The 21,402-nt window shown below is 35.9% G+C and overlaps 1 protein-coding gene across 1 annotated transcript in view; it reads left to right on the plus strand.

The window, feature by feature from the left end:
• Nucleotides 1-21,402, plus strand: part of ATM (ATM serine/threonine kinase) — a gene marked incomplete at its 5' end in the record, with an annotated part of 50,111 nt that overhangs the window by 6,739 nt on the left and 21,970 nt on the right. Inside the window, 20 exons of the mRNA XM_008942928.1 lie at nt 6-61; nt 596-714; nt 1,456-1,582; nt 2,741-2,940; nt 4,161-4,335; nt 6,571-6,735; nt 7,014-7,146; nt 9,767-9,862; nt 11,243-11,411; nt 11,820-11,961; nt 12,598-12,774; nt 13,205-13,379; nt 13,872-13,959; nt 14,327-14,482; nt 15,404-15,512; nt 16,260-16,348; nt 16,443-16,545; nt 17,384-17,532; nt 19,621-19,725; nt 20,251-20,370. Of these exons, the coding sequence (XP_008941176.1) occupies nt 6-61; nt 596-714; nt 1,456-1,582; nt 2,741-2,940; nt 4,161-4,335; nt 6,571-6,735; nt 7,014-7,146; nt 9,767-9,862; nt 11,243-11,411; nt 11,820-11,961; nt 12,598-12,774; nt 13,205-13,379; nt 13,872-13,959; nt 14,327-14,482; nt 15,404-15,512; nt 16,260-16,348; nt 16,443-16,545; nt 17,384-17,532; nt 19,621-19,725; nt 20,251-20,370 (2,653 nt within the window). The remainder of the gene's footprint in view (nt 1-5; nt 62-595; nt 715-1,455; nt 1,583-2,740; nt 2,941-4,160; nt 4,336-6,570; nt 6,736-7,013; nt 7,147-9,766; nt 9,863-11,242; nt 11,412-11,819; nt 11,962-12,597; nt 12,775-13,204; nt 13,380-13,871; nt 13,960-14,326; nt 14,483-15,403; nt 15,513-16,259; nt 16,349-16,442; nt 16,546-17,383; nt 17,533-19,620; nt 19,726-20,250; nt 20,371-21,402) is intronic.

Raw genomic sequence — 21,402 nt, forward strand, 5'->3', positions numbered from 1 at the left:
AAGAGATACAGCTTCTAAAGTCTATGACATGCTTAAGGATGAGAACTGCTTAGGAAAACAGGTATCTGTTTTAAATCTGTAGATTGAGTTCTGTGACATTTAACAGATCTGAAATAAACTTTTATATATTTAGGAAGTTTATATTTATTTTGTATTTATTTATATTTTATATATTTATAGATATTACTTTAATAACACAAACTAGCCAAATTTTTATGCCAAGGTTTTTGAGTAGCTATTCAATTCCTTATACAACCCTGAGATTCCCTGTCATATACTGAAGTCATGTTTTCCTCTTAAAATACTTTGTTGATGCCTTATGAGGAGCCTTCTTTCAAGAGGCAGACTCTATGTTCAGAACTAATAGTAGAATTAAACAAATTTTTTTTTTCCCAGATACTATAAGAAAGTAAATTGTTCTATCTGTGACAGCCATAGATAAGACTTAACCAGGCTTAATTTCTGAAAGAATTATGTGCCATGGAGGATTGAACAAACAGAGAATCCAGACAGGAAAAAAATTAGTTTTCTCAGAAGGAGAAGAAATGTTAACTAAAATATTTTTCTTATTAAGAGGCTATTTTCCTCCTTCTAGCAAATAGACAATTTATCGCATGATAACTTACCAGAGATTGTGGTTGAACTGTTGATGACCTTACATGAACCACTTGATAGCACGATAGAAGAAGGTGCTCACCTAAGTAAATATACAAGGTATGTGTTTGTATGTTGTCTAAACACTGTGTTTGTATAACATGATGCATTAAAATGTGCCCTTCAGGAGTAAGAAGTGGCCCGAAACTGAGAATTAAAGGCTTTTATTGTCATTAGTAGTGATGTATCATAGACATGCTTTCTCACACGGTTATTCCCCATTAACAGTCAGGAGAACCTCTGTAATATTTCAGTTCATGGGTGGGCAAGAGACTGCCATTGTGTGTTGGTGGGCTGGACTATGGCAATGCCAATTTAGATGAGTTCAAATTTAAAATTATTTTGAATTAGTTTTCACTATGCATTTCTTTGCTTTTTGAGGTCTCAGGAAAGTTGACTACCCTTTATTTCCATAATGGAGGGATTCATGATTACTTTTTTTCCTCAACCAAATAGTTGCCATAATTACAAAATGCAGAAGCTTTAGCCATGTCTTGCAATTCGATTTTTCTATGCAAGTACCTTACGTGAGATAAATGTGTGGGATTTTAGCAATGTGATCTTTCAAAAAAATAACTAAAAAATATTAAGAAAGTACAACTTGGAAAGCTGCTGTAGATGGGCAGCAGGCAGCTAAAAATAAGGTGTTTGTGACTCTGCTGGATGCTCTTGGTGCTTCTTACTTACTGAAAGCAGAAAAGATATCCTGGGAGTTACATGTTTATTCAATGAGACATTTTATTTAAGACATGGGGATTGATCTGGGGAAGAAAAAGAATTAAATCTCTTCTATTCATTTAGGGAACTGGATCCTGCTCCTAATCCTCCTCATTTCCCAGCTTATGTGATTAAAGCAACCTTGGACTTCATTAGCAATTGTCATAAAAGCAAATTAAAAAGTCTTGTAGCGGTTCTTTCTAAAAGCCCTGTAAGTATGTAATGATCGTTTTCTTTTTCTGTAGAATGTGAAATTTCTCTTATAGCTATGTTTTGATTTAATTAGACATTTTTGTCACGTATATATGAGAAAAAAGAATACAACATTTTCTGAATGGAAGAAGTCCTAAGTTCAGGAACCAGTTAGTTTACAAAAATTACATGCTCGAACTATTACACGCATTACATAATACACACAAAATCATGTATAAACGGAGGAAAATCTGTGTGTATCAGACAATTTAGATGCAATTTATTTCATTGGCATATGTCTGAAGAACATTTTAATTACATTTGGACCATTTTGTCTAACTGTTATATACAATTAAGATATTAAAGGTTGCTTCGCTTACTGACAGTGTGAAATTTTATAGTCTGTGATATTTTTAGAAATCTGATTTTCAGCTGTTAAAGGCAAGCACAAATGAATATAAAATTATGCAGCCCTTGCAATAAATCATAAACATTTTACTATCTTGTAACATCATTCCTTAGAAACATATCTTTTCAAAGTTTATACTATTTTATTGCATTTGTTGTCAACAACTTACTTGCCTATCCATAAACAATCTTAAAAAAAAACTTTTTCTGGGCCATGTTAGTCTAAGTCTTTTGAGTGTCGAAGTTAATATTGCCAGCCAGTGGAATAAATTCTTTAAAATGTAACACAACCTGCCTAGTATTTTAAGATAGTTAGGGTTTTGTTGAAATTTACAGTTTTAATATTTAGATCTATATTGATATATTCTCTGAAATAGTGCATTTTGTATGTGTGAACATTTTATTTGAAAGAATATAGATTGAAGCACTAAACAATGTTTTAGTAGCTTTTATCTGATGCTTCTCCTGTTGGTTAAAAATACCATAACTGTTTGGTTTCCTGAAAAACATACATAACCTTTCTCATGTGGGGAAAAAAAAAAAAAGAGAAAATTAGGAGTTATGGGGCTTACAGTCCTCCTTGGTGAATTGGTTTCTATGTAGATCTTTTTGTTTGTTTAAAGCAGTAAAAATAATAAATCCTTTTTGCCCATGTCCTTAAAAAAAAGAAAAACATATAAGTACAGCTCTAATGCTTTTTTCCTTGACAAAAAATTTTTCTGTATTGCGATTAAGAATTGGTTTTTACTCATAGTTTATTCATTTTTAGGATTCATTCCAGAAAATCCTTCTAGCCCTTTGTAAACATGCATCAGATACAAACAATATTTACAAGAAACACAGAGTTCTTATAATTTATCACTTGTTTGTTACTCTGTTACTCAAAGAGATAAAAGATGGTTTAGGAGGAGCATGGGCTTTTGTTCTCCGGGATGTAATTTACACCCTGATACACCACATCAATAGCAGGTAAATACTGTTAAAATTATATCTTGTTCTTCTAACCTTACATTTCAGTATCACGAGTAGATGTTAATTCATTTGTAGAAAAAATTGAAATTTGGTGGAAGAAAAAAATAAATTGCCTTGCTTTGATAATTTCAGAATTTAAATGTATTAATCTTATTAAAATGTGGGATGTTCTGTGTTGTCCTCATATGTAAATGGTCACTGTACTGCAGCACTGTAGAAATAAGTGTTGGGAGATTTTTGTGATTCAAAGGATGTTTGGCCATTTAAAGGATAGGGGAGACTAATTCAAATCATGGAATTAAGTGCAAAGTAAGCACATGTCAAATAAAATATCCTTAGATAAAGAGTACTGACATTTACATTCTCAACAGTAAGTATCTAACAAAATGAGTGAGAAACAGTTGCTGTTATCTTAGCTTGTCTTTAGATTGAGAAAACTGGTACTTCATCAGGCTTAAAATTTAAATACAGATTCTTATCTTTCATAAGGACTAGATTACTTGAGGTTTAGCTTTGAACTTCCAAGACAGTTTTTCACTTAAATGTCACTGAGTTTAAGTGCAAATTGATTGCTTTGCTTGTTGGAAGCATTTCATACCCTGAAATGTTGAAGAGGGGTGTGGATTCTGTGGTAAATGCCATTTTTATGGGAGTTACTATTGTGATCAACACTGAACTGGGATGGGGACAGTTGATGCACTGGAGGACAAGGCTGCATTTCAGAGGGACCTCGTCTAGCTGCTGGAGTGGAACACCAGGTACATTGTGAGGCTGAACAAAGACAACCTTTAAGTTTTTCACCTGGGATGGAATAACTCCATGTGTGAGTGCAGGCTTGGGAGATGACTGGCTAGAAAGTAGCTTTGTAGAAGAGGATCACTAATGGTTATGTCAGAGAGAGGAGGGTTCAGAGAACGTGTGTTCTGCTTTATTCTGTTTCTGTCAACATTGTTCTGGCAAATAATAATCTAAAACTCTTTTGGGGTCAGTTTTAAAAGTGATCAGTCAAATTCTGTTTTGGTTCCCCTCTGTCTCCTGAACAAAATGCTTAGAGTTGATTGAGTTGATAAATTTTAAACTGTATAATTGGTTTCTTCGATAAAATGTATTTGTATTCTTCCCTTCCCCCTATTCTCCCCTGCTGTATGATAGGTTAATACTTAACGACAATGATAATTTGTATTTCTTTAATTTCACTTTTTTGTTTCCTATGACAGACCTGTGATTATCAGAGAAATATCCATGCGCAGCTTTTCCCTCTGTTGTGATCTTCTTCATCATGTTTGTCACACAGCAGTTACGTGCTGCAAGGATGCTCTAGAGAACCACCTTCATGTTATAGTGGGAACACTAACACCTCTTGCCGTGGACCAGCCTAAGATTCAGGAACAGGTAGTGTTGAGTTGCTGCTGATTCCTTATCTGTTGGCTTTTTAGTTCATGCTCACTGTCATTAAAGCTTTATCTATGCTTATGTTCAATTTTAATTTCTTTTTTCTATGATTTATAGATTTATATATTTTTAAAAAAATCTTATTTGGGTGTAACACTATACCTTTAATTTTTTTTTTAAAGAATGTGTTTTTACTTTTATTACTTCTGTTTTGACAAATATTGTGTTCTGTATTTAATTCCTACAGCTTTAAACAGACGGATATTGTGGTGAGGTGTATTTGTATTATAATTGTTGAGATTACTGTATCACTTACTAATTCTTTATTTATTTAAGCTATAAAAAATCACATTTCTTAAAGACCTTTTGTGCTGTTCTAATGTCTTTTATGTCTGCTTTTACTCTGTGTGACTTTCTCAACCAAGTCTGAAAGAAGCTCAAAAGCTTCAGGGTAAGATTCAGAAAAATTGGTAATTTAGTTGACTAGAGACACCAAATCAGTGGTACCTTCAAGGAAGAGGCAGAGAGAACGTAGGCATTGCTGAACTGCTGGTGATGGCCACCTCATCAGTACAAGCACATTGAGTAGTCAAGCAGTTACCTACAGAGTTCTGTGGATGATTTCACAAGAAATACAGTGAAGACCTTTGGAAGGGGAAGGTGTCTAGAGGACAAAGAGGTAGTTCAGCTATTTATTTAACAACTATAATTGAAAATCAGTGTAGCACACAGGCCTTAAAAGGGAAATGGAGAGTTTTCTATTCCCCATGGTTGCTTGCTGGCTTAGTCAGATCCCATGGTACCATACACATCTTTGTGGCTGCATTGTAGCCCTGTATTGTCCTTCTACTTCCAGTTCAGCTGGAGGGCTGTGCTGAACCAGCTGAAAATAATCTGGCCATCTTTTTCCCAGCTTCATGATCAGATTTATACACGTCTGTGCAAATAGTTGTACATGCACAACTGCAAAGGCAACATGTCAGGACATCCCTGGGCAGAAATTTCTCTGAACTGGAACTGAAACCAAATACAAAACCTTCTTCTATGATACTTATGCAAGGAATCCTTTCATTTTGTGATCCCTTTTCAGTTTCTTCTCTTTACTTTGCTTCTAGCATTGAATGGAGGCTAGTTTGTAATTTCTAGGTAAAGATGAGTCTCCAAATAAAAACCTTGTCATGTAGATTGGAGACTCCTCAAAGCTGCCTGGATTGAATATCCCATTGCATTGATTTTTCAGTGAAGCATAAAAGCACATTTTTATGAAGAAAATGTGGTGCCTCTTCAGCAAGCATTTATTCCAGTTGTAGATCTGTTATAAAACAAATTCAGCCTGAGTTCAGTGATTTTGGCAGTAAATTATGATATTTATGCATTTGTCTGGATTTCAAATTGCCAGCACTTTAGTTAGCAAGAATAATAAAGTCCTGGTAACATCATGTTGTGGTTTGAGGCTTGGAATGGGGGCGTGACCTTCCAGCAACTGGGAGGACCCCAGGTGGGGGTGAAACCATTGTATTCCCTCCCCTTCCCACACACTCTGATAAGAGGCAGGGAGTGGTTTTTTGTTTCACTCCTGCCTTGGAGCTCAGAGAGGAAAGTTCTCCTTTCACTCCGTGGGACCCTGGAACCATTTCTGAGGGTTTTGTATATTTTATCTTTTGTATTATTCCCCTGATCTTTATATATATTATTTTCCTTACCCCCCTTTTTCGTTTTCTGTTCCTTGTTGAACAATATACTTCATTTTTTTAAAAAGTGTCTCTCTCTCTCTCTCGAGGGGGTGGGGGAGAGGCGAGTACATAGTTCTGTTCCGTGTGGGTCCTGCCCTGAACCCCTTTTTACACGGAACCAGGACACATCAGAAGTACTGCTTGGGTGCAGTGTGTTGCTAAATCATTGCCACAATTGTAAGGATTGTATTGGCCAGTGTTTGAAATCAGCTTCATCAAAAGACAGGATAAAACCACAGGCTGTGATAACTAAAGCTTTGCTCCATGTCTGTTTGGGAGGGGGAGTAGCAAAAAACCCTTACCATTTTAGAATATATCTGTGATTTCCCCAAACCTCTAAACACTTTGTATTTTTTAACAGTGTCAATAAATTCTATAACTATTTTTAATGGAGTTCTCAGTTTAATGGAACTTAGAGAAATACAAACTCTATAACTTGAATATGGAATATGACTCAAAAATGTTTCTCTGTCTCTTTTATTTTTCATTTATTTATGTTCAGGTCTTAGGCTTGTTGAAGTATCTGGTGATAGATAATAAAGATAATGAAAATCTGTACCAAGCAATCAAGTGCTTAGATCCTTTTCCTGAATATCCTGCTTTTAAAGATTTGCGAGCAACTCAGCAGAAAATAAAATACAGTAAAGGACCATACTCTCTTCTGGAGGTAACTATTTTTTAAAAAATAACTCATGGCATAGTGGTTATTGTAATGCAAGCTTTCAAAGGAAAAAGAATTTTGTAGCTGTAGTTACAGTTGAGAAGGATTTAAATTAGATATGTGGATTCTTCTCATAGCCAGTTTCAGACACTGAGATATCTGTAGATCTCCATTCCCATTTTACATTTATTAATATCCCCATTGTGGACTACTGAGAGCCACTTCTTTACTTGAGGGCTTTATTTGTGTGATGTATGTGCTTAAAACAAAGTGTTGTTTTGCAGGAAATTAATCACTTTCTCTCAGTTGGTGTTTGTGGTTCTCTGCCCTTAACGCGGCTGGAAGGACTGTATTATCTACGCAAACAACTGGAGCAGTACAAAGATCAGATGAAGGATCTCCTGAAAAATTTCCAAGGTACTGACATCTGATTATGTATTTTACTTCTTTTGTGTCTTTTTCTTAGGTGTGTAGCCGTGTAACCCTGTTCTAAATGGACTCCAAGTGTTTTAATTTGTCTCCTGGTTTTTGCATGTTTAATAATGTAACCTTATTATCTTTTCACATGCATAGTAGAATGGCATTTGTTACTCATGCAAATGATGTGTCTTTAGTAGAGAGTATTATAAATAATCATACGAGGTGTTACATGGCAGAGAGGATAAAATGTCCTTCCAGTTTTTGGCATGAGGCACTTATGAGTGTGACTGACCAGGATAATGTATAACATGAGTATGCTGCTTTATGGCTGCTTAATGAGGTCTCTTCGGTATGAATCTCCCTACTTTTTTAAATGTAATGAAGCTAGATTTTATTAATGGCATTGTATGTTGAAAAGTAAAGCTCACAGAAGTTTTAAAACAGTAGGATTCAGTTTAGTTGAACCTTGCCGTGTCTCAGCATTCTGTTTTATCCTTCAGTCCAGACCCAGTTGCTTCCTATTTTGATTTTCAGAGGCTTGTGCCAGACCATTTCACTTTTCTCCTCTAAATTGTTTTGATCAGCTTGTGTGTGTGATGGGAAGATAAAAAGAGCTGATGTAATTAATTGTAAACAAGTACAGAGTAAAATTTAGGGAAGAATACTAGTCTGTCGTAAGACGGTGATGTAAGTGCATTACATCTCTGTATCTTGACTAAAATTTACACTTTTAATCTTGGAATTCTGCTCAAAAAGAGAGTTGGTAAAAGGGCAGCAAGCTTGTGTAGAGCTAGTGCCTCAGAGGAGAGCCTTCTGAGCTTGGAAAAAAAATTGAAGAGGAATACAGAGGGGTGTATGAATTGATGAATGCTATGATGAAGTAGGGAACACTTTGCACTTTTACCTCAGTACAAGAACAGATTAAATTATCTGGCAGCACTTATACAAGAGAAACCACAGGGTTTATTTCAAACAAAATATATACAGCGTGGAACTTGATGCCACTTAAAGTGGAGATCAGAAGCATAAAGGACCTCAAGAGGAGTTAGACATATCTCATAGAAATTATTACATATGAAGACCTACTCAGAACACCCCAATCTGTTGACTGGCAAAACCTGAGAAGAAAAACTCTTGCTCTGCTGGAGGTGGGCTAGCAGGCCTGATGGACCTGTTGCCTTGTTATTGTCTTATGCTAGAAGTCTTATTAGTAGTTAAAATAACTTTATTATTACTGCTTTATTAACTCTATTATTATCACCTTCATTAGTACTGTGTTCAGCTCTGGGCCCCACAACATAAGAATGATGTGGACCTATTGGAACAAGTCCAGAGGAAGGGCATGAAGGTGATCAGAGAGCTGGAGCACCTCTCCTGTGAGGACAGGCTGAGAGAGTTGGGGTTGTTCAGCCTGGAGAAGAGGAGGCTCTGGGGAGACCTTGTAGCGACCTTCCAGTACCTGAGAGGGGCCTACAGGGAAGTTGGGGAGGGACTCTCTATCAGGGAGTGTAGCGACAGGACAAGGGCTGACACTTTTAAACAGAAAGACCATAGATTTAGATTAGATATTAGGAAGAGATTCTTTACTGAGAGAATCTGGAACAGGTTGCCTGGAGTGGTTGTGGATGCCCCATCCCTGGAAGTGTTCAAGGCCAGGCCGGATGGGGCTTTGAACAACCTGATCTAGTGGGAGGTGTCCCTGCCCATGGGAGGGGGTTGGAACTAGATGATCTTTAAGGCCCTTTTCAACCCATTCTATAGTTCTGTGATTATTTTAGGTGTTAAAAGAATGAAAATAAACAATTGCTGACAAAGGCTATAAAACTGTATGCTGAAAGATGACACTTAAGAGATAACTGCTGCAGTTTGGCCACATGTGTATTCATTTTTTTTAAAAACGTCAACAAGTAGAAAGGCCATTTCCAGGCTTTCATTCCAATCAACAGGGCAGCAGGATTTGATTTTTTTAAAGAAAATTCTGCTTTTATGTTTTTGTACATTGGCAAATCATCATATGTTTTCCTGGACATTGTTCCTGGAAGCAGCAAAACTACTTTGGAATGTTTATTTAAAACAAACAAACAACCCTTATGCAGGCAGCAAATACATAAGGAAGTACATATCTTCAGAGTTTATAATTTGGCACAGTTAATTAGGGAATTGAAAGGTAGTTAAATTATGTGAAATTCCTTTCAGAAAGCCTTATTTTGGGATATTGCTTGGGTTCACATTTAGAACAGAATGATGATATAAGCTTAAGTGCTGTCCATGGGGTCACATAGTATGAATTCACGTTTGAGATATTATTGCACCAGCTTATGCTAATATTTAATGTATTTAGTTATAATTTCTACATCAAAGCGCTGAAAATAATAGCAGTTGTGTATTCTGTTTTGTGGGATTCTTGGGCATAATCAAATGCATAGAAATTTTTTCAAGATTTGATAAAAAAAAATGAATACATTTTTTAATGTACTGTTTAATACCACCTTGCTTCAACATTAATAATACATGTTGACATTTGTAGATTAAAGATACTGAAGTGTTTCCTTCTAATATGTTCACATTACAAATGCACAATGACTTTTTTTTTTTTCTTTTTCTTTCTGAATGACAGAGAAGCCAGAAGATTCTGTAGTAGTGAAATTGGTGGTGAGCTTACTGCAGCTGTCCAAGCTGGCCGTTAACCATACGGGAGCAAAAGCGGTGCTGGGTGAGTGACTGAGTCCTGCAGGCATCCCTGGGCTGTCGCTGCAGACCCCAGGCTGACACTGTGACTGTTCTCAGTAGTAATTCCCACTGCTATTTTGCATTTACTCCAGAGGTAGCCATCAAGAATGTTAAAATTGATGATGCGTCTTCTTTTCAGTATTTTACAACTTTAATAGCTTAAATGACCAGTTTAGACCCTTGTGTCTTCTATGCTTAGTGAAGAGTCGTCTGCTGTTTTATGGGTCATGTCACTAGGCTGAAATAGAATAGGAAAAATGGAACTTATCTGAAAATTTGAAAGGTGTGTCTTAGTGGAGATTAAAATAGTTGTTCTCGGTCTTAAACCTCTTCAGTATTAAAATGTTTCTCACCATTTAGGTTGAGCACTTCATTAATGTCTGATCCAAAGCAAAAATCCAAATCTTCTCTTCCCCAAGTATCTCTGTGAATGTGATGTTTACTGAAATTAGATGTCTGAACTAGACAGAAACACAAGTAATGAGAATATTTGCCTCAATATATTTTTTTTTGTCTAAAAGCCTGATAATTAAAAATGGTGAGCAATTGAAGCTCATATTGACTTCATTATGATACTTTCTTTCTTCAGCACCTCTGCAAGCTCCATGTTTCAGCCTTTTCTGCATTGTGTTTCCTTGGCTGTTTTGCTAAATTTCATTCAAAACACAGAGTGTATATCTTCAATCTGTTTTTATTTGCTCTGGTGGTTTAAACAATGTTGTAGAAAGTGGAAACATTTTCAAGACACATATCTGAGTATGAAAGGAAGAGCAGGGAAATAGATTTTGGTTTCTTTGTAACAAACATTACCATCCCTTTTTTAAAAAAATATTTTCAAGGTCGTTTTTTTTTTTCTGGTAGGTAGTCATATTTTTATAAAATACTTTGTCTGAAATCAAATGAGGAACACACTGATACATCATTTTATGTAAAATGTAGGTTAATTCTCAATGAATTTGCAGGTTACTATTTGTGTTCACAGGCTATTGTTTGTATTTACAATACCCTTAGGGAATGAAAATGAGTGCCTCTTAGCAGCTGTGATTCTGACCTTTTGCACTTACCTGTTTCTGACTCAAGCACAAATAAATTCATATCTGATTTAAACTGCAAAATCCAGAGCCATAGGCATTCCTAGAAAATTTAGTTAGAAAGCATAACTGTTTTATTTATGTCTTAAGCTGCAAAGTTTATATACATGTAGTTTTAATCATAGAGCTCCTCCAGTGATTATTTACAAGTATTTGCAACTTTTTACCTCATAGTAATCTCAGTTCTGAAAGTAGTTTATATTAATTGCAACTTTTTAGAGTGAGATCTTGTTTTAGTGTGTGTGAGACTGTAAAATTACCTGCATTTGCAGAGGCTGTTGGAAGCTGCTTGGGAGAAATTGGTCCCATGGATTTCTCCACCATAGCTCTTCAGCGTGAAAATGCACTGGATTCTAAAGCAGTAGACTTGCTTGAAGATAGAACACTTCAATGGGTCTTCATAATGTTAACTCAAATAAATATTGCTTTAACAGATAATTGGTGAGTATACTTACTTTATTTAGTTCAAAGCTTAATAGAAGCCATTCAAATCACTTCAGAGTAACACTCAGGAAATTTTAATAACACCTCTGATTGTCCAACCATGTGCTTCTTCAAGGCTCAGATTATTTATCCAGTCAAGCTTTACTGTTTCCTCAAAGTTTGCTGGTTGGACTTGAGCCAGAGAGACCCTTCTGTGCTGTAGAGGGTAGCAGTGCTGTGGAGTAAATACTGAGGCTTTGCTTTATAACAAAATATGCAATGGCATATCCTAGTCTAAATTTTTTTGGTTTGATGCACATGTTATATTGTGGAATTATTTGTCTTGTGTGCTTATAAAGGTGAATATGAAAACAAAATACGTGAATGAAATTAATAAGGAAGATATTGTGTATGTTATTCTTTCAGTATTGATGTTAGAGCTGCTGCTGTTTCCTGTTTGAAAAACATATTAGGCACCAAGTCTGGCAGTGAATTTTGGGAAGTTTATAAAAATGAAGCTGATCCCATGTTAATCTATCTGCAGCCTTTCAGGATGTCTAGGAAAAAGGTACTTCTGATACACCTTATTTATATGGCATATGGGGTAGAAAAAACATAAAAATACATATGTTTTAAAAAGTAAATTTGAAAATATTTTTGCTAGGCTTTGATGAATGCAAAATTTGGACTTTTCATCTGTCTGCAAATGTCATTGCTTTTGTACATCTCTTTCTCCTTTCTCTTTCAGCATTTATGGCTTCTTCACATAGGAAATTACCAATTTGACATTAGAAGGTTGTGTACTTTCATTACTAAACCATTTTTGATTACCTGCTTGGTAATCTAGTACATTCTTTCTCAGGATTTCAGTATCATTTGATGCAAAAACTCAGTGGGAAATAGTTCAGGGAAAGAAGGTGCTTAATTAACCAAAAATCATATATTTCCTAATTTTCAACTTCTGATTTGTAACCTGAATGTGATGTCTGATGTGGCCTTGTTGACGTTATCAGTAAAATTTTATTCTTAGTACTTCCAAATTTCTTTGGAAAACTTTACATTTACATGGTCAAAATTGATATTGTCAATCAATTAAAGCACAGTCAATATTTAATATCTTTTAATCTGTACAGATTGCAGTGTGGTTTTCTTAAATGCTGTAGAATTTGTTTATATTTGCAATATATATTTTTTTTCCTTCTAGTGTTTTGTAGTACCTGCTAATGATACAGAGGCTTCTTTAGAAACTTTGGATGACACCAACCTGTGGATTCCTCTAGGAGAAAGTCATGAGACCTGGATCAAGCGCTTAACCAGTTCAATACTGGACAGTGGAGGTGTGCAAAATGAAGTTCTCCAGCTAATGAAGCCACTGTGTGAGGTGAGCTAAATTATCTGTATGTATGTATGTGCCCTGTGGCGCACAAAAATACATGATTGCTCATCTTGATAGCAAATAGTAATTTCTGCCAAGTGACTGTTTTTCCCTAAGTAAGTTACTAATAAAGTTACTACTTCTTCTTAACTTCTTAAGTAATTCAGATCCTTCATATTCAGATATTGTAGATACAGATCAAATACATTCTTAAAATAAAAGCTTTGGAAGATAGTTGTAAACATAGGTGAACTTTGTATGACTGCTTTAACTGAATACCAGTATAGCCCGATTAAGTGGTTTACATTTTTCATATTACCTGTTCTTTCTCCAGCATTACATGTTTGCTTGACTAGTTGTCAGTTTGGTTATAATCTGAGAAAGAAAGGCTTTTGGTTGTTTTTCTTAGCAGCTGCTGTGGATGATTGTTTTCTAGGTGAAAACAGACTTGTGTCAAACTTTGCTTCCATACCTGATTCATGATATCCTTCTTCATGACCCAGATGAGTCTTGGAGAAATCTTTTGTCAAATCACATCCACAAGTTTTTTACAGCCTGTTGCAGATTTGCCTCATCTAGTAGATCTACTACACCTCCAAATTCTGATTCAGGTAAAGTCATAATATTTATGTTTCCACTGAAGGAGGAATATTGGTTGTGAAAAAATTGTCTTCTGACATCAAATGTGTGATGTGCACTTGTAGGCAGACAGAATTTTAGAAGCTTCTGTCCAATTGTTTCGTCTTTCTCAGTGTAGATATCAGTAATTTTGAATGTGTTCATTGGCAGCACACAAGTAGTTTGTTCTGTATAACTTCTTTCCTTATTCACTACTGGATAACGTTTATTACTTGCTGAATTTAGAATTATTACTACAAAGGTAGTCTGAGAAAGAAAATTGTGGTATAAACAACTGTAATGTCACTAACATCATATAAGGAGGGGAAATACATTTTTGTGGCAAACTATTAGTTTAAATTTGGAAATGCAATTCGAGGAAGTTCTGAGTTATTTTCTTGAGTAAAAAATACGTTTTTATTTTGTAAATGGATGTGTTGTGACAGAACTTGGTTATAATCTTTCTTTCAAATTACACATCCCAGATCAAGAAACCCAGAATTCCAGAAGTCTGGATAAAGTATCTCGACGATCTATGCTTGCTGTTGTTGATTACTTACGAAGACAAAGGAGGTGAATTATAGGCTTCAAAAATGTTGCTTTAATTTGGATATGACAGATTTAAGATCTGTTGAGACTCTAGATTAAGGAAGAAGGATGTTGTGGAGAACATGTGAGATCAAAGAATGAAGACATAGTAATAGTGACCTTGCATGTCTTACAGAAGTGATATGGCTAGCCTTAAAGGATTCTGGCTATGCTGAAGGAGTTTTCTAAAAACATTTTGTCTGATAAACTTTTTGTGGTATGAGTTTTGGGAGGGCTAAGATAAAATTAGTAATAAGAAAAATTGGAAGGCTTTGTAGTTAGATTGGATTGGTTTTGTTTAATGTTACAGAGAAGGTCTGTTACAGCAATATTAAAGTCTTTATTTAATCAGATCTATTTCAGGTACAGTTTTTGATGACAGCTTCTGGCTAGACCTGAATTATCTTGAGGTTGCTATAGCAGCACAGTCTTGTGCTGCTCACTTCACAGCCTTGCTCTACACAGAAATCTACGCAGACAAGATAAACATAGACAAACAGCAAGAAAGGTATAAGGCATGAGGAATGCAGTTTCTTAACTTTTGGGTAAAATGGACCATTTTGTGTGTCCCAGTAGTGTTGTTATGGGAAGAGTCAAAGAAACTTTAAAAAAATTCCTTATGTGTGTGTGTTGGCCTGGAAAATCCATCAGCCAGTTCTTGAGTGTGATCCCAGCTTTGCTAGTTTGCTAGCTGTGGCACACTCAAAATAGTGTCATTTTGACTTCTAACCAAGAAGTTTTCTTGGTAATGTGTATTCTGTAGAAGCTCCACTAAAGCTTCTGAATACCAAAATGTATTGAATCTTACTTTCTAAATTGAACACTTCTCTGGTTCTGTTTCTCATCATTGATAGTTTACTAGTGGCTAAACAGCAGCCAGAAGTGAATCAAGCAGAGAAAGAAACCACAGAATAACAACCAGAATTGTGTGGAAGCTGAATGGTCCTTGTCAGAGTTTTCTTCTATATTAGACAGTTACCTTTGTCTTCTGGTCTAGCAAGATCAAAATGTGGAACTAGTTTGCTAGCTTTGTTTTGGAAATAAATCACTTTGAGGTAGTCAGTGTATTACAAAAGTATGGTCGTAAGCATATGTATTATGTAGTTGCTTTTATTCTTTCCCAGAAGAGAGTATTCTTGCTTCAGGCATTCACAAAAGCAGTTTGATTTAATAAAAGATTAGATATTGCAAGGTGAAGGGGGGTGTCTCTGAAAAACACCTGGATGTTGAAATCCCTTGATGCTGATACTCTCAGTTCAGCTGGTCACTTTGCCATTCTGGTGGAGAGCTGTTTTGAGTAACCTGGGATATGACAGGCAATCTTGCACGTGGTGTTTGTGCCTCTTAGGTCTTCAGTGTTGTTTCAGAATTTCTTTAGTTCTTTGTATGACATTTCATTTAACTTTATGTGTTGAAACATTTCTTTTAGGTCATCATTTAAAGCAGCTAAGAGTTTGACATTTGAAGAAGAAAGTCAAAGAACAACTATTACTAGTTTGAATGAAAAAAGTAAAGAAGAAACTGGCATAAGCTTACAGGTACGGCTTCATAATCTGACAGCAAACATTCTCTTATAATTACAACTCACCATAGGTTTCATCTGAGCTGCAGGCAGATCTAGTCAAACTTAAAAACTGTATTTGAAAGTTCTTCTCATGCACCAGTTCAGTCAGACAAGTTAAATTGAGTATTCAATCACCTGAAACTCTAATTAACTGGCAAATTTTAAACTTCAGCAGAGCAGAGTTTCTTCCCCTTAAGAACTGACCTCATGATGGTACTAGACAAGTATTTTTCTCTTTTCTTTTTTTGTCAGACAGATACACTCATTAAAAATCAGCAAGTGGTGTAGCAAGTTGTAATAATCAAAGCCAAAGTAATATCTCCTACAAGTTTATTTGATACATAAACTCTGATTCAGTGGCCTTGTTTACGTTACCTCTTTCTATAGTTCATTGTTCCAGAACCGTTGCTTAAATGGCATGTCTGGTGCCCATTCAGTACTGCTGCCTTTTGGTTTTCAACTAGTTCACCTAAGGTCCAGTGCTGTTTTTTTTTTTAATAACTTAGCAGAGAAGTTAGGTAGTCCAGAAGAGTTTTGTTAGGTTGCAAAACTTTTCTCCCTATGAGGATAGCAGGCTCAGATATGGCATAAAGGAAAATCAAACACTTATAAAAACGTTACCTGGAAGGATTTGTATTTATAAGCTTACATGGTATGCATAAAATTCACTTGAACTGATTCCAAAAGAGGCAGTCCTTCATTTTATGACGCGTTATTCTAGGACCTTCTCATGGACATATATAGAAGCATTGGAGAACCTGACAGTCTCTACGGTTGTGGTGGAGGAAGAATGTTACAGCCATTAGCACGGTACAATTTGTTGATAGTCTTATTTTTTTAAAGTCATTGCTTTCATTTATTAGTAAGGAACTTAAATTGGAAACTTCTTGTTAACTTACAACAGGATAAGAACGTATGAGCACGAAGCAGTGTGGGAGAAAGCCCTTGTAACATATGACCTCGAGTCAAGCCTCTCTCCATCTACTCGCCAGGCAGGAATAATAGAGGTAATATTATTTTATTTTATAATGGGAAATGAATGTAGGAATTAATATCCATAGTACTGGGAGTCATTTGTAGAAAATGAAAAATCATTAGGACTAGAAGAAATCTCTTCAGTCATGAAGTCCAGCACACTGTCATAGGCATCTGTACTGTATAAGACAACTACGTATTTGTCCTGAAGAAATTAAGGCTTCCAGTCCTCTTATCAGTCACCTGTAATCCCTGTCTTGCTTAATGAATTTTGTGATATATTTCAGCATAAATATGTTTAATTTTATACAGAATTTGGCCAGCTCCTAAAATGATGGGATATAAAAAGTAATGTAATTGGTTATTTTTTGCCATCTCATTCTTTAAATCTCTCCATTATGGCAACTCTCTTACTGAAACTGGTATTTCTGATAAATCGAATTCACGTTGTCTTGTTTTGATCCCTTAAAAATATATTGCTTTTTTAGTCTAAAAAAGTTTACACCAATTCTGTAATGACATAGTACAGGTATATCTGTGTTTCCCCTCATTTCATTTTCCTATCCTACCCCAAATTTGTACCCCATTTTCTTTTCCTACCCCAAATTATTTAGCATCATTGTTAAAATTCCATTGTGTTTCTCCTTCATAATGGCTGCACAAATAACCTGGATAAATGGTCACAATTGTAAAGTCATTTTGGTCTTCAATCAGAAGCTTAGAAGTTGTAAGTAACTTTTTCAAATACCCACCAGTAAAACCAGAAGTTACTACATGACTTACGATCTAGGAATGGTGGAATGGAGAAGGTTGAACAGTTCAGTTTATTAAAGGAAGAAAACCACCTTTCAGTAATTTTGTTCATTCCAGGCTTTGCAGAATTTTGGGCTTTGCCACACGCTGTCCACGTATTTAAAAGGACTGGAACATGAGAACACGGAGTGGTGCGCGGAACTGCAGGAGATGCGCTACCAGGCAGCGTGGCGGAACATGCAGTGGGGCCACAGCTCCTCTGCCAAGTAAACCAACTTACCTTTCTTGCTAGTTCTTTAAGAGAAAGACAGTGGTTTCCATTCCTAGCAAAAAGATGACATTAGAATATAATTCCTATGAAGCAGGTCACTTAATTTGTCTTAGTCTTTGAACTGAAGAACAGTCTTTTTCACATAGAGCTGTGTGGTTTGTATGCACATCACTTTTCATTTTCCTGGGAAACTGCACACAGTTGATTCTTCTTTTTGACTGTCTATAACCAGAAATTCCACTTTACCATTTTTGACTCAGATAGTAGGTGTGCCTTAAATAAATATGAGGGATAGATAATTTTTAGTGCTTATAAGTAAATGGAGAAAATATTACTTGGTAAGCCACAAGAGGTTATCAAGACCTGGATAAGCAAACATCAGTGTTGATTCATGGCTATTCCCTCATAAGGAGTAATCTCCTCCCTTGTGTAATGTTGGATGCCTGGCATTAGTTATTTCATGTGACTGGCCAGGATCTAGTGTGAACTATGTGCCCTCCTGTTCTGCCAATGACCAGGCCCAACAAAAATGATAGCACCAGCAGGAAGAGAATCCAATACACAGACTGTATTGTAAACAAAAACGTTATGATATGAATGATCACTGGGGGTACAGACAGGTCAACCAGCTCAGACGTGATCGACACCACCCCCAACGATCCCACAAACGACACGACTCGGCCCACAACAGGTGGTGCAAACAGAGACCTGAGGTTTCCCATAGTTGGCATGGGAAACAGCCAGACCAGCAAGCTAAGCACATAAGAGAAAGGTGCCCACATAGTGACTCTCACCCAGTCGGTCCGCGTTCACAAAGGTCTTAAGCAGACTGGAGCCCAGCTCCAAGTAGAGTCAGGAGGTCTTCCCTGAACCAGGAAGCTCTGTGGAGTGCACTCCACAGACAGACACTCCTGACTCCCTGCAAGTGGTCCCAGCTTTTATCCCCAAGCAGACACCTGACCTTTGTTCACTCAATGCGGGACCCCTGGGGCTCATTTCCCTTCTGGCTCTCCCTGCAGGGCCGGCCGCACCCTGGGGGGAAGCTATGAGGCAAACTCACCACCTCTTTATGAAGGGCTGTGGGAATCACCCATATGTCAACCTTAATTCGAGGCTCGGGGTTCAAACCCCAGCATTTCACCTCCTCGTGCAGCTATGGGGTTGCACATTTTAGGAGGAATGCAAAATAGATACACCACATTTTGGCAAAAGCAGATGTTGCATGATGTAGTCTTCTGTAGCTCCTACATTAACTATTAGTAGCGAGGAGAATTGAGGATTCTTCTCCTAAGTTTCTTACAGAGAGATGTGTCTTGGGAGCATACTCTTGGTGTGTTCATTTGCTTCTCCTGCACTGTTGTACGATCGTTGTTCAGAAGCATATGGAGGACTTCACAGATACGTCCTGGTGAAGAGCATATGTCACGCCATAATCAAGAGAAACTTCATATAGGTGGCCTCTCTTTGTCCCTGAGTTAGGGTCTGTATAAACCTCTCCGATTATAAACCTTTTATGCAAATAGAATATTCAGTTTAATACAGGTGCAGAAAAACAACATATAAGATGAAAAGGGAGAGAATAAGATGGCAGGAAAGGGGAGGATCAAGGAGAAGCAGAAAGAAAAGTGTAAAGGACAAAGAAGAGAAAATTAAATTGAGCACTGTTTTTTATTTCAACTTTCTCATTTTCTTTGACTTTTGCTTTTTAAAAATATTTCTGAGGTTAAATACAAAAACCTTGTGGATTCTGATCTGAAGTTGCATACCATAATATGTGTATTTCAGCTTAATACTGTGAGAAATTTGTAATGATTACATTTTTATTGAGCAATTGGTTTTGTGTTGTATTTTTTATACAACCTTGAACATGTTCTTTGTATTTCATTTGGCAACTCATGGGGTTTTTTTTTGTTTTAAAAGAACAGCTTGAATTTATGTATTATTAAATTAAAATTTAGAGGTTTGCATTGTTTTTTTATCACACAAAACAGCAATCCATCTACTTCAGAAAATGTGCTAAAAATTGACTTCTTCGTAAAGAGATGTAATTTAAATTTTATGTTGCTTTTGTTTTGTGTTGAAGAGACGACACAGGACGACCAGGGTACCATGAATCACTGTATGATGCTCTTCAGTCTTTACGAGATAAGGAATTCTCTGCTTTCTATGACAGTCTTAAAGATGCCAGGTAACTGCATGCAGATATTCTGCTGTTACAGAGAGAGAGAGACAGAGAGTGCATATTTGTAGTCACAAGTCATGTATAAACGACTGTTATGGGGTTTTATGGCCTTAAATAAAGACTCATGCATAGAATACTTCTGCACTGCAACTTCATTTCTAAGTTCTTTAGCTCAAATTTGTCTTTTGTGCATATACAATTTGTGTGCTAGTTGAAGATCTATTTCCTGTAGTATACACTAATTCCTGTAGTGTACAACCCTGACTTTGTTGTCCTCTCAAGTGGATTTGCATGCTGACTGCTCTTCTTTAGCTGAGCTGACACACAGGGTTTGAAATATGATTTCTGTGTTTTCATTTATTGACAAACTTTTTTTTTTTTTAAGCTTTAATGATAATACAAAATAATTCTGAACGGATTAATTTCACTGTTTAAATTCTGTTCACTGTATGGAAATTGTTAGGGATATTTAGAATTTTTTGTGGATATCTATACATAAAATAATTTACTATTTCTCTGTTAAATCCATAGAGTGAATGAAGTAGAAGAGCTGTGCAAAGGCAGTCTTGAGTCTGTTTATTCATTATACCCAACACTTTGCAGACTACAGCTAATTGGAGAATTAGAAAATATAGGTCTGCTGTTCTCCAGGTAATTTTTCAGGCTTGTTTCATACTCCTTTCTCAGTTTTCAGGATTTTTGTAATCAAGTCTAGAACAAAAATAAAATTGCCTCAAAAAATTTGATTCATTAACATCTCAAACTTCATCTTAAAAATTATACATATTTTAACTTTACTATGTTAAGACAAATCTAGATTTCCAGACTGGATTTACTTGTCCTCTAGTTTTAATTACTTGATATTATGCCAATATTCTATTTTAAATAACTGTTTTCTTTCCATTGTTTCGAGTTTCCTGGTATACTTCAAGGTAGCAGTCTTATTTCCTAGTCTTTGGTTTACTAAAGTAAATCAGTCATCCTTTTCTAGTTTCCTTTTGGAAAATGTACATTTCCTTGATGATATCCATAGATCCATTAAAAGTTGTTTCAGTTTGAGTAATTTTCTTCACAGGCTACTATTAGCATAGCATCTACCTGATTTCTTAATATTGCATTTTAGTCATGGGAAGGTGTTTATCTCTGTAGTGCTGTTACCATTGATTTTTTTCTGCTATATCTTTATCAGTTTGGTGGCTTATAGTCATCCTGGAGTCATTTAGCATGGCCAGTTATGAACCATTGCTATTTGCAGTTAATGAATCATATAAGAAAATAATACATATAATGACAACCTACAGTGCTACAATGTCACAGTTTGGGATTTGTTCTTATATTAATCCTTATGTGACCTATATCATAAAATAGAAATCTTGGTCTCTAATCTTTTAAGTAGCTGTGTGTTTGAATGTGTTTCCCTTTGTTGATGAACCTTTAACACAGCAGTTTTTGGTGCTTAATCAGGAATATTTACAGTCAAGTTGTTCACCTAACTAATGCTGATTTCTTGGTTTTTGTGTTCGTTGAAACTGGAAGCTGGCCAGTTTATTCTGTATATTAATCACTGCAGGATTTTGTGGATTGTTTGTTGGTTTTGAACTGTACATTGTGAACTACCTTCATAGTTTACTTTCGTTACTCATCTTGTGCTTCACTAATATTTAGTGAGAATTAATAATATGT

Source organism: Merops nubicus, unplaced genomic scaffold (genome assembly GCF_000691845.1).
Source record: "Merops nubicus isolate BGI_N331 unplaced genomic scaffold, ASM69184v1 scaffold4946, whole genome shotgun sequence".
NCBI classification, from domain to species: Eukaryota; Metazoa; Chordata; class Aves; order Coraciiformes; family Meropidae; genus Merops; species Merops nubicus.